The 14,113-nt window shown below is 35.5% G+C and overlaps 1 protein-coding gene across 1 annotated transcript in view; it reads left to right on the top strand.

Annotated features, from left to right (window-relative positions):
* LOC122808244 (proline-rich receptor-like protein kinase PERK12) overlaps positions 1-9,593 on the top strand; it is a 134,132-nt gene extending 124,539 nt beyond the window's left edge. The window contains exon 5 of the mRNA XM_044079207.1: positions 9,465-9,593. Coding sequence (XP_043935142.1) covers positions 9,465-9,593 — 129 coding nt within the window. The remainder of the gene's footprint in view (positions 1-9,464) is intronic.
* The last annotated feature ends 4,520 nt before the right edge of the window (positions 9,594-14,113 follow it).

The raw sequence follows: 14,113 nt of genomic DNA, 5'->3' as shown, positions 1-14,113 counted from the left end.
TCTGTATGAAATTATTGGGTATGTCAAAATAAGGTAACGTTTGCAGTAAGAATTCCAGGTTGACCCTGTCAAAGTCTTTGTGGGCATCTACAACCATTGCGAATATGTTAATGTTCCTCTGATTTGCAAAGGATAGCAATGCTTCCAGTGTTAGCATGTTATCACTGGTTTGTCTATATGGTGTAAACCCAGATTGTTCTGGAGAGATGATTTTCTCTATCAGATGTTTTAATCTAGTTGTGAGTATAGTGATCAGGATCTTTGTGTCTATATTTAAAAGAGAGATGGGTCTGTAACTATCTGGGTTTTTGGCGTCTGCCTGTTCTTTTAAAATAAAAATAGTTTTGGAGGCATTGAAATGAATATCATGTATGTTGTTATTCATTATGTAGTTCAGCACATTGTATAGTAATTTGGCAATCAGTGGATTGAAGGCTTTATAAAATTCTGATGTAAGACCATCTGGTCCTGTGGCCTTATGTGATTTTAGCTGTTTAATTGTTGTGGTTATCTCATTAATGGAAATGGGTTTGGTTATTTATTTTTTTTTTGTTGATCTATATCTAGTTTGGGAAATTTTAGTTTTTGAAGAAAAAGAGCCCTATCTTCCTTAGAGGCTTACAAAGTTTGTTCTCCATATGCTTGGGTATATATTTGTTCGAATACTTTGACAATTTCCTCATTTCTTGTATAGTTATTGTCTCTATAGTTTACGTCCATTATATCTGAGGAGGATTTATGTTGAGAGATGTTTCTGGCCAAAGCTCTAGATGGGATTTGGGCTTCTTCTGCGTAATTGGCCAACATCCTGGTCTCATAAGAAAGATACATTTCTGTTTTCGAACCTGTAAAGGTATCTTTGTAGTTTTAGGAGATCAACTTCCGTTTGCTTATTAGGGTTATGTATTAATTCCCTTTCAAGTTGTTCTATTTTCCCCTTTATTGTAAGTTCCTCTTTTAGTTGGATTTTTTTATGATATGCTGCTTTTTTAATGAATGTTCCTCTGATTTGTGCCTTTGCTGCCGCCCATTCTATATCCCATGGTACTTGGGAGTCAGGGATATTTGCAAGATATGTTCTTAATATATCTTCCATCTCTTTTATTACATCTATTTTTGACAGCAGATTGGGATTTAATTACCAATTATTACCTTTATTGTTTAGAAACCATTTTTTGTCCCAGTTAATGTTCAGTGTAACTTTGGAATGATCCGAGAGAAATCTAGTATGTATGACTATTGTAGGGTCCAAGTTAATAATATGTCAGAGATTAAAAAGAAGTCTATACTCGCCCACATTTTATGGCATTGGGAATAGTATGTGAATTTGCTGGTTTTGTTATTTTTATCCTCATATTTGAAGGGGTCATATAGTTTAAAATCCTGTTTAATTTCATTTAAAGCTATTGTAGCTTGTCTATTATGTAGTTTGGTCGGGTTGGATTTATCCTTTTCTGGATTTTGGTATGTATTCCATTCACCACCAATTATTAGATAGTGGTCTTCAAGATGATTTAGAATTGGGTATAGTGGCATAAAAAAAGTGATGCTGATTACTGCAAGGTGCATATATATTTAACACCATTATGGGTTTTGGGAATACCATATTGGTAAAAGTTACATAGCACCATCTTCCCTCCTTATCAGCCTTAGTTTCAAGTATTTTTTTTCCTGAAATTGGTTTTCGATTATTATAGCCACCCTGGCACTGTTGGTTTTGTCTCCTGAAGTTATCATTTGTCTTATCCACTTTTTTCTATCAATATCTGTCCATTGTTCTGTGGTTACATCCTGGCAGACAGGTTCAGTATTAAGATAAGATTAGCTTTGGATTTCAGAGCTAAATGCAAAAATAATTTCCTTTTTTCTTTATTTTGGAGCCCTTTAACATTCCACATCTCAATTTCCCACATTTATGCGATAAATTTGCTTGTTTTACTTGATCTGTATGTTAGTTTAGTTTTGTGGTTTTTGCATGTGTTGTTGTAAAGTGTCATTGGAAAGCATCTAAATAGTCCTGTCCATACTCTGTGCCTACCCACCATACCCCTGGACCAGGAATAAATGGGGGAATACAATGAGAATTTAGTATGTACAATAAATATCCCTCTAATGTTGAAATATGCTTTCACTTTATGTAAAGGTTTAAAGCATGGTGTCCCCCTTATGTTACTATATACAATATGGACAAAGCTTAACAAACTAGTTCTCTACAAAAAACAATGCTGAGTCATATCCCTAGTCTCAACCTTGAAAGTAATATACCATTAGATTAATGCAGTTGATGTACAGTACTCACAGCTTATTGTTGTAGCAATTAGAGGACAGCATTTATGGTTTTTAACTTGTGACTTATTCCTACTGATAGTGTATTTTTAAACAGCATATTTATAAACATTTTCTCAGTAAGTTGTATCAGGTTATGTAACGTAATGTTCTTATCTAAAAATCAAACTTGTCAGATTTACATTTTTCTTTCATTGTACTTCTCTTTCCTCCCCTTCATTTATTCATTTTTTTGTCCATCTTGGGTGCCTATATAGTCTTCTGCACAAATCTATGTGTCCTTGGCACCTATAATCAGGTGTAGGGGAAAAAAAAAGTATATTCTTCTTCTTCTAAAAAGTGATTTTATGCCACCATTTAAAACACTGCTTTTCAAAAATGTCATCCTATCCTTAAATAACTGTAAATTTAATGAGTCTAATATAATATTGTTTTTCATGTGAATAAAAAAGTGATTTGTATTAAAAGAACTTGAACTTGATAAATGTACTATTATTTAACATTTCAAAAAAGGGCGGAATGTTGTAATTATGAATGTGCTGCAGCATTATGAAATGTGTCTTGAACATCTTCATGATGAGAATATTTACCAGAGAAAAGATAAAAGAAACAGTCTTGATGCAAAAGTTACTTTTCAACAGTTCATATAGATTCTTAGAATATTAGGATCATACTAAGCCTCCAGTAAAAGGAAATTTAAAACCTTAGCCACAGTATTGAAAATATATTACCAAGGAGAGAGAGTTGCTTTCTTTTCAGATAAAAATACTAATGATCTTATAGTCTATAATGACAATATTGCCTCTTTCTACTATCTTCCTAAACTGTATAAATGCATAATTAATCCAATAGGAAAATCAAGTTACTGTACATTGTGATAGTTATTGTGAAGGAATGGACCTGTTTCTGAATTGCCACCTTGCACACCTTGTAGATAAACATTAATCCATTCTAAGAGACTCAGAGAGATTACTTTTAAAACTGAAGATGGCTGAGGGGTCAAATTAGTAGTATTATGTCACCAATGATATAATAAATTTATATACTAAAATCTCTCTTAAGATGGATTTTGCAACCATCAGCATTCTTTTTAGATGATTCATACTTCTCCCAATTTTTTTCTTGAAATGTATTTATATTTGCATAAATTACATTTTTGGTGAGTATTGTCATCAACTTTAGGGCACCATTAGTGATGCCCAATTCAAATCCTTTTATGGGTCTTGTATAAATAGGAAATATGCAACAACCTGAGCTTATTAGAATAAAAATGTTATGTGGACTATATGCGGCTTACTCTGGAATATCAGGGTACCCCCATCATTTTGACTTTTTTTAAATGGAAAAATAACAGGTTTGGTGTTAATTTTATGTTTAAGCTAAGATGAATAAACATTCATACTAAACTTTATAATAAAGATAGCACTGTCTCCAATTTTTCTGTGGTACAGTTACCATCCCCAATACACCACTACCTCACTTCCATGGGTGAATTTCTTCACAATAGAAGATCCTTTAGCAAATACAAGGATTTTATTTATGGAGCTAAATCTTTTATTCAAGACTCTGAGAGGTGTGGAAATCCCTAAAGTGTGAGAAAAAAATCATCAAAAGGAAGGAAAAAAGGTTGCATTTAAAATCTGTTTAAATATTTTAATTCACTCGTTGTGACCTGTGTCCTGATACTTTTCTTTATATTTTTATGTGTTTTTGCATATTTAGCCAAAAAAGTTATCAGTTTGCATTTTTAGTTTGTTTTTAGACCTTAGTCTTGTAGCTTAATTTGTAATGGTGGGAAGATTGTGTATTATTGCAATATTTTAGCATTGTTTATATATTATATTGCAATTCTTCCCCCACAAGTAGAATTACTTATAAGAATTAGCTGTTTGTATTTGAACCCTGTCTGGGCCTTACATCTGTAACTTCATTCACAGATGTGGCAGAGCTGTTGACTACTTCCAGATTTGAGCCTCATTTGCTCATTTAATACAGTACTTTTTCCATAAACAGAGTTACAGATAAATTTTTGCAAAGTCTGGTTTCTTGGTCTGTGGAGGGATTGCAGTATTGTGAATTCTGCCCCAGGACTTTTTCTTCAGTACATTTTTATTAGTTTATATTCCACTTTTTCTGCTAAATTCTTATATTCTGCTTATTATTTTCCTGCTTAAGGTTGCATTTCAGTGTCTTTCTGTTTACTTTGCTACTGCTTTCACCTTTTCTTTGAGTCTGCCCCCAACCCAACTAAGACATAAAATTAAAGTTTCTAAAATTGTAACCACAGGACTAGAGCTCCAATACCAGCTTCATTTGATTGGATCCCACTCTAGTAAATTCTGCTTCTTGCAGCTTGAATTTTCCCCCACTCCTTTTGCTGTTGTGGTTTTAAAACAACATGTCTCGGGCTTCTGCCCCTCTGGTAAGCTAACTTCCAAAGTCCCTCACTCCCCTCTTTCATTGCTATTGTCTGTTGTGTGAGCTGTTTAAATACTTTTCTCATCCATTGTTTTCCATACATCCATAATAGTAAGTGCCCACCCTCCAAACCAGTACTGCTCTTGAATAAATTTTAATCTATAAAACTACTTAGAACTGAAACTTGTAACTGAGTGTTGCTGAAACAAAGCCATTGCAAGGAGACAAACTTAGGGCAGCTAGACTGTATGTTGACCAGTACTAATATCAAATCTTAGCACAATCTAACATAGTCTAGTGCTAATCCTTGGAGACCACCCAAGGAGATCTCTGTATAACCCAGTCCACAAACTGCAGGAGCCCACCCAAATAGAAGACTGGACAGCATGGATATTCAATTTTCAAATGTCTTCACAGCCAGCTTGGCAGATAATGGCATCCTGAGACAATGTAGCAATTGTCTCATGTTCACAGACAACCATTTTATCCTTAAAGAAAGAAACATAGTACATGAGAGATGCACATGCACAATTTTACTGGAGGCAAAAAATAATGCATACAAGCAAGGTTGTCAAAACACACACATATACTACATTCACCACATATAGTGCCCACCATACACATAGATCAACTTGTGCTTAGGCAGTAAAAAGCAAACTTCCCAAGTCTCAAAGACCTCCTAAGTTTATAAATGGGAATGCCTATCCTCAACAATCTCTAAAGCACTCACCAAAAGCAAAAACAAACACCACATATATGCCTACACCCAGTTAACCCCCAAAAGCAAAGCCCATAAGGCAAGCAAACACATTACCCAGGACTCTTGTCATAGGGAACTCTATTGTATGGCACAGATGCCCCAATCATCAATCTGAACAAGAAGATAAAGGTTAGTTGTTTATCTGGAGCGAGGATAAGCCAAGTTACACATGCACTCAAGCCACTCAGGTACCAGAATGATTCTATCATAGTCTATGTTGGCATTAATGACCTCAGACATAATCCTTGGACTCTATGAAGAGAGACATTATTGATCTCTCTAGATATGTGTCTCAAGCAGTGATGTGCCTTGCATTGAGCAGCATTTTACCTTCACATGAATGATGCTGCAATATGAACAAAAGATGACTGACTTCAATGATTGGCTTAGTTTCTGGTGTCTTTCCAGGGGATTCAATATGTGTTAGCATGGGCGGACTTGGTTAACAAGCTACCTTGCTATGCAAAGGATGGTATACACCTACACCCCCCCACACACCAGCTTCTGAATATTGGCTAAAACGTTATCCACCCCTTAGAGCCTTTTTTAGGTAATGCCAAACTGGCAAACCTACTGACATGCAAATGAAATCCAAAGAAACCTAAAGGTGTTACTGCTGAATGCTGGTAGCCTAAACAAGAAACTCCACACCTTACAAGCTCTCCTCACTTTGATGAATATAGACATCAGTGCCATTACCAAGACAAGTGCAGATAGTACTCTGGCAGTGCAAGGCTTCAGTGCCTTCCACACATTTAGACCATCAACTGTACAGACAGGGACAAAAGGAAGAGGACTCTTGATCTACATTAGCAGAAAGTATAACTCCAGGCTAGTTTAACAAGATGATGCCCTTGAATCTTTTCTAACTGAGCAGCAGAAAAGTGTACTGCACTACATTTTCAGGAACCTGATCTTCCATCTTGAGAAGCATTGTTTTAATCCCTAGGCATATATAGAATATTGTAGATGCAGCTAAAAGGCTGTATATATAAAGAAATATTATCTTCATAAATAAAAGACAATGGTTTTCTTGGCCATCCTATAAAGTATTTGGCTGTTTAAATTGTCAAGTTCCAAATGCCTGACTCCCTTAACCACACAGCTACCTTCACCATAATTTTGAGAAACCCTTTGTGTACCAGTCATTCAACGTGTATGCCACTGTAAAATATACTTGTGTGCTACTTCCTGCAGAGAGTGGCACATCCACCTGTTAAGGTATTTCTGAAAGGCATTCTGCATTTGACATTACCAAGAGGACACAGCTCTCTCCACTGGAATTTAAGCTTCATGTTGAAAAGGTGTCATTTAGGTGGTAAAATTGTATATGCTTTTTTTCCTGTGCAAGATTATGTACAATAGGGAAGTGGGAAATTTGTACCAGATGATTCATTGGAGGATAAATACTACTTTCTAGTTGTAGCAACATTAGGAAGTTACACACCTTTAGGTGCATGGTACTGTGTATACTTTTTCATAACAAAAGTATGACATTGGTAATTAACCCAGAACTCTGTCTGTTGTAGCTCTCATACAGACCATACAACTTTTAGTTCTCTATCTAAACTATCAATATGCAGTGAAATGTAATTATTATTTACTTATTTACTTAAATATGTATGCATGCATTTATGTATGTATTCATGTTTATTTTGTTGACTGGTTAATCCCACTAGGTTTGTAGCCTACCTTTTTAGGAAACTAGAAGGGATACTCATATTGCATAGGGAAAATTTGTCCAAGATTCTGAGGAAATTCTCCTACTCTGCAGTATGGGTACATGAAGTGAGAGTGCTGTGCTGACTCAGGGAAACCGAAAGAAAAAAAAAACATAAAATCAGGGGTATTATTTATGACTGTCTAAGAATGGATTGCCAGGTGAAGTATTTTGAAGTTTGTTAAATAAATGGGATAAGGAATCTGCTGACAATAAGGATTGGAGTGCTGTCATGGAGAATAATGATTTGGACCATTTCACCAGCTCTGGGAAAGAAGGCGGAGGTCTGCCTGTAATGAAGATATATACCTAGGGATGGAGCTGTGCCAGAATTGTGGGGAAGATTGATGGTAAAACTACAGCACTGAAGGGTGTGGATGTAATGTTATGCATGGCATCACCAGCTCCTCCCAGTTAGATTGTACCAAAAAATAAAAAAAAAATTCTTGTTTACAGAGCCAGTACATGTGACACAGCAGGCTATTCCACTACACTTCCCCTGCCCATAGTATCATTAGTGTGTTCGCAGTCCTGGGGAATAGTACTGGGGACAATTAATGTAAAATGGCACAGCCAAAGAGCTTATGGTCAGCTGAGAGAGGTAGGGGTCATGCAAAATGGCAAAAAAAGGAATAATGATGTAGATGTGCTAGTACAGTCTGCTCAACTCCAGGACTAGTTTCTTCCATAGTGTCTGGGAATAGATGACAGTCATGCAAATGGTAATATTTCCTGCAATATGCAAGAACAGTATGGGTCAATATCCATAATGATCAACAAGGAGAAAAGTGCAATACAGAAGAGAACACATATAGAAATAGCTTCTGCAGCTGTAGGAGTTTTTGATGAGAGAGAGGGGCAGCTTACTTTTCTTGAGTGCAAAGGTCTGTTGGTAAAAATTCTAAACAAAACAGCTTGGTTTTGATCACTAAAGTGCATGAAACAATGGAATACAACTCTGGGGAATTTAATGCTTTGCACAATAATTTAAATTGGGGCTAAATCATTTGAACTGACTGTTACGTTTATGTCCTTGTTTATGTCTAGTATACATTAAGGGTCCATGGTGTGACTATGTAAATTTGCATCTACATCTGCAAAGAAGAAAATGGGTTTTCCTGAGAGTTAGGAGGCTGACGTTTTGAAAGTAGTGAACATAAAATGTTTTCTAAAGGAGTACCATGAAACTGTGCGTGAGTTTTAAAAAGTTATAGGGCACAAGAGGAAGACAAAGAAAATTATGGGAGGCATGGGTTGCCTTACATTCAAAAGATAAGTTGGTCCATTTGAATAATATAGTAAATTTAATTGGTTCTAGGGGGGCACATTGAGATATACTCTTGCAGCATAAAGCATGCTATTTTTGTAGGTCTTTGGTGATTTAATTCCACATTGCACTAAAAAAAAGATGTAAACAATGTGGGGGGAGAGGGCATACCAAGCATAATTGTTAAGTAATATTAACTAAATGTGCAAGTAATTCTAACATTTGGTTTGTCTGTGGGGAGAAAGATGAAGTGACAGAGCAAGAAGACGAAATATTAGAGAATACAGAAAGTAATAAAATGAACAAAAATTTCAAGCGCAAAATCTTTATGTGATGAAATGATGTTACTTGCAAACGCATAAGTAGTTTCAGAAATAGATCAAGCATAAAATGAAAATTCACGGGAAAAGGGGAACCATTGGTAATCAGGATAATACATGGAATAGAAAATAACCTTTATAGATGTTAAAAAAGAAAACAAGGAAGAAATTGGCAATATATGCAATTCTTTCTTTAAATGTGAATATTATAGGATATTTCCTCTGAAGACTAGCCATGTAGGACTTTAACATGTGCTATGATATGTTTATTAGATGTTAGAATACCAAGCATGGAATGAAGAGCTGAACTTGAGGCAATTTGGCAAAGTACACTGATAGAGGCATTGACAAAAGAAAAATGTTATGTTGCCATGATGTTAATACAAAAATAAAAATAGTGAGTTTATGGGTCTGATTCCTATATATCCAAAAAAATGTATTTTGATTAATGGTGGTTACAAAAATAATGTTTAATTTAATATACATGTATGGTCCAAATACTCCAGCTAAACAGAAGGAGTTTTTGTGAAAAGACAAAACAATCTAGGTTGGTAAATGTGAATATAATCTGGATGGGAGTTTTTCATTCAAATTTACATAAAGACAATAGACAGCACTTAGTCTATACATGCATATAACAATAGTCACGTTACATCGTTATCTCTAATTTATCCTATTTGATTTCTCTTTCAGACTAAACCTATGAAGAATGATACCATGGGTCCCCCAAAGCCATTCTTCAGCTTCATCCAAGCAGATCTTGTCCAATTTCTAACCGTCCTGCAGATAACTCTAGTAAGTGCTGGAAAAGACTCCAGTTAGAGATACTGGTCAATCAAGTATGCAGAATGTTTAGATTTGTTGGCACGTGTACTGTATTGCAACTTTACTATTTTTTGGTGGAAGCCATGTTTCATCATCCCACACAAACACAGACATACACACACAGACACATGCAGATACACACTCACACAGATACACCAGCCATCCTCATAAAATATAACTTAAGATTTAGTGAGAAGAAGAAAGCAGTGAGTTAATAAGCTAATATGGTGTCAGTGCAATCTGTTTCAGAACCTATACTTGCTCTGAGATACATTCTAAATATTGATTAGTAATATGAGAACAGGAAAAGGGTCAAGAGATGAAAACATCTGATGGTCTGTTTGCAGGTTTATGATTATTTTTAGCTTGATCATTAGGAAAAGGTTGCCATAAATTGAGTTTCAAATTGTCAGCATTGTATTTAGTTTACGGTTTGTTAAAGGATTTGGAAATTAAATTCCATTATGGACGAATGCAGAAAAAATGTATTTTAATTAAGGAAAATTTAAAAATCTAGATATGTACCACTGATTTTTTAGAGCAATAGGCATCCATGATTTCATAGATTATATTTACTTTGATCAAGAGTCACCCCATAGATTTCTAGGGTGAAATGTGACTAGCCAGCACAAATATGTTTTCTGAAATAATTTTGCTTCTGGTCGGGGGCTATGTAATTGAGTTTCTGATGCCACACAAGCATATATATGTGGGCGAGTGCACGCACACATGCGCGCGTGCGTGCGCGCACACACACACACACACACACACACACACACACACACACACACACACACACACACACACACATACATACAGGTACACTGCTGTCACCATAATGCAAATTCCCAAACACATACTTACATTAAACACACACACACACACACACACACTCATGTATACACACATGCAAACATACACACATACTCACAAATAAGTACTCACATTCACATACAGTTTACACACACGGAACCTACAAACAGTAACCCACCACACATGCGTGCGCGCACACACACACACACACACACACACACACACACACACACACACACACACACACACACACACACACACACACACACACACACACACACACACACACACACACACACACTGCATGGTCACAGAATCTTCAGAAAAGACAGATGGAAGAAGGAGCAAGCATTGAAATGACAAGTTTTGATGATTTTTGTAGAACTTCTGCTTGGCCTCAGAATGGCTTGGTTAGCCTGCTGGCTCTCACCCTAGTCAGGGAGTCATACATGCCAACATTTATTGAGTGTTGAATATACTTAGCTTGAGATGCTATTTAAATGTGATTTTTTTTCTTTCTTTCTTTCTTTCTTTCTTTCTTTCTTTATTTCTTCTTTCCTTCTTTCATGCCTTTCTTTGGTTCTTTCTTTCTTGTTGTGCCTGGTTACAACCAAACAGAGAAAAACTTGTAGGAATAGTGTGCCACTTCTTAGTTTGTTGTATAGTTTCTGGTAGGCTACTGTAAATATTTTTGAGCATTAAGCCTTTAAATTTAAATGGGTATGAAACTATTGTTAACTACATTACTTTATAGTCATCTTGGCATTTTGATAATGCCTTAAACAATGCTATAACTGAAAGCATGAGAAAGGTTGTTAAATTGTAAGCGCTTATCTTAGTAGTACTTGCAATTGTCTGTAAGCTGACATACATGTTTACTGGATGAGAATACCTATCACTAAAAGGTATGATTTTTTTTTTGTTTCAGCAGAAGTTGGTAGAAAATAGTATAGGATCTGACATATTTGTAGTTTTAAAAATTACTTAGCTTTTTGTGTATTTGAGAAAATTTTATCAGACCCAGGCTGAATGTATGTAAATTAAAATACTGGGTTAATTTTTTTTTTTGTATTTGCAGTATTGAAATCTATCAGCAGGAAGGGAACAATGGTACCCTATGTATTTTTGCTGAAGACTGTAAAGTAAATCTTTATGATTCCTCAGTTTGTTATTTATTATGGGAAGACAGTCAGTCAGTTTTTATTTTTTATTTTTATTATTCAAGCCTGTTTAAAAATGTTGTATGTGCATGCACATTTTACCTTCATTGAAACAATCTCACATAATGAGATATAATACTGTCATTATGCAGTTCCATCAATCAAGTTAATTTATATAACAACTGTGGCTTTACCCAGCAGAACAGTAGGGTGGCAGCCCCATAATTCATGACATGCTGAACTAAGTTGGATAGTCTGATATTTTAAACAAAAATGAAATATAACTGCCAAGCCTATCAACCTAATTTCATTGCTGTAAATGCTTGCTCATAGAACTGGCAAGTTTCAGTATTTTATTTCCAGATTTTAACATGCAGTATAAAACCCTACTTCATGAAATAAGATGACATTAACTGCCATTCTGTAGTTTTGTCTTAAAACATGAGTTTTCTGTCCAATGACTACTAAATTGCCTTTGCAAAAGAATTGCACAATCACATTTCCATAGCTCACAGGATGTTACAATAGCATAAGTACTCTGCAAACATGGTCCAACATTATTTATGCTTAACAAACCTACACAGAACATTGGACCTCACCAATACTTTTCTGTACATCTCAAAATGTTATGGCGGCATTGTAGTTTGACTAACATTGCCTATGTAACATTCTGACAGTTTCTGATACCTTTTTTTTGGTTAATTCCATTTGTAAAGGAGACTGTCAACCCTTTAACCCTTACACTCCCCTTCTTAAAAATATATATATATTTGGGTGAGTACAAACAAAACTAAAGAAATATCTGTCTGTTACTTTTCCAGTAAAAAATGCTCAACTAGTCACTTATTTTACCATGGAGCCCCTGGGACTCAGTTTTTCACCAAAATCTGTATGGGAACTGGCAATTATGGAGATACAAGATCTTGTGTCACATCACTTGGCATTATGGATGTGCAGCTAGGCATGAACACCATTTAGTTTTGTAAACACATGTATGTAACGTTTCTAGTTTTCAATATTTGAACCCCACATTTTATCTGCTTTCATAGGATATAGCACTATCTGTGCACACTTCTGCCCTACAATGAAGTAATTCCACAGTTATTATGTAAAACTTCTTGGTTTCCATTTGACTAATCTTAACATCTATAGATAGATATGGTGAAATATTAAGCAAAAAATTAAAAAAATAATTCCATAATTATGACTTCATAGTTTATCTCCAAACCTTGCAAATTTTCACCACATTGATCTAAATTTTGACCATAGTGTAGAATAGTGGGTGTATGTTGTACCTTTAAGAAGTGTTTCAAGGTTGGCACATGCATATAAATAGCCAGCACAAGCTAGTTTCAGTGCCATTTTGTGAGTGCAGCCAGAGAGCGAGCATGTATGAATCTAATAGCTAGTTTGTTTATAAGTTTATCTGAGTTAAAGTTATTAAGCCTGAATCATAATGTGTTTGTACATAATAAAGCTGCTTGAACAGAACCCACAAAGACTTGCTATTTTATCCTGACTAGACGTGTGACATGGTGTCAGAACTGGGATTCCAGAGACTGCTTTTCAGAGATACAAGGTGCAGAGTTAACAGTGAAGGTAAACTAAGAGAAACAAGCATGAAAAAGGGCCAGAAATTAACCAAAGGTACTGAAAGCTTTCACAAATTATTTATTTTATAAAAAGATAAAGCGGAGCATTACAAGTGCACAAACCACATTATTAAACAAGCAAGAGGCACAACAAGTTTATTAATTAAATGAAATGTTTAAAATTAAGATATTTGATAAAACAATTATCAAAAGCACATAAAGGGTCAGAAATTACCACGGAATTGCAAAATGAGCATGTTTAAGCAAAACAGGCATGTTTAGAGTAAAATAAGCACAAGAAAAGTATAATGGGCATGGGAAAAGATTAAACTAGCAAAACAAATATAACAAAGGGCAAAAAAGGTTCCATTAAGCATAAATAAAGCAAGGCAACCGCATGTTTTGGCAAAGTGCTGTGTTTTGGCATAACTATTATTTTGCATTGTATTCAGGGCATAACTAGAGTTATGCGAATTATCTCAAAGTGTGCAAAAGTGCTTACAGTGTGTGCTTATTACTGTGCATTTATTCTGAAGATTTTATTTGTGTGCAAAGTGCAAGGTAAAAGCTGTACTCTCTAAAGCCAAAAACACAGCATCCATGGGACCGGGCAACATCCCAGGTGGCGTTTTACACAAACTGCAGAATAAATTGGCTCCCCACTTAAGCACCATGTTCAATAATAGCCTCGCATCAGGCTTTGTGCCCACTGAATGGTGCACAGCAACAGTTATCCCACTCCACAAAGGGGGAGCCATGACTGATCCCGGGAACTATCGACCTATTAGCCTGATGAGCCTGGTCTGCAAGGCCATGGAATGTATCATCATGGAACTCATAAACAAAGACATTGGTAACCTCCAAACTCTGGATCCCACCCAGTTCAGCTTTGTGAAAGGCAGATCATGCCTTCTGAACCTGATCGACTTCTTTGAGGTAGTCACCAAAGCCG

This window comes from Protopterus annectens, chromosome 8.part0 (assembly GCF_019279795.1).
Source record: "Protopterus annectens isolate FY-2018-M chromosome 8.part0, PAN1.0, whole genome shotgun sequence".
Lineage (NCBI taxonomy): Eukaryota > Metazoa > Chordata > Ceratodontiformes > Protopteridae > Protopterus > Protopterus annectens.
Note: the sequence above shows the minus strand (reverse complement) of the source record. Positions and strands in the feature narration are given on the sequence as shown.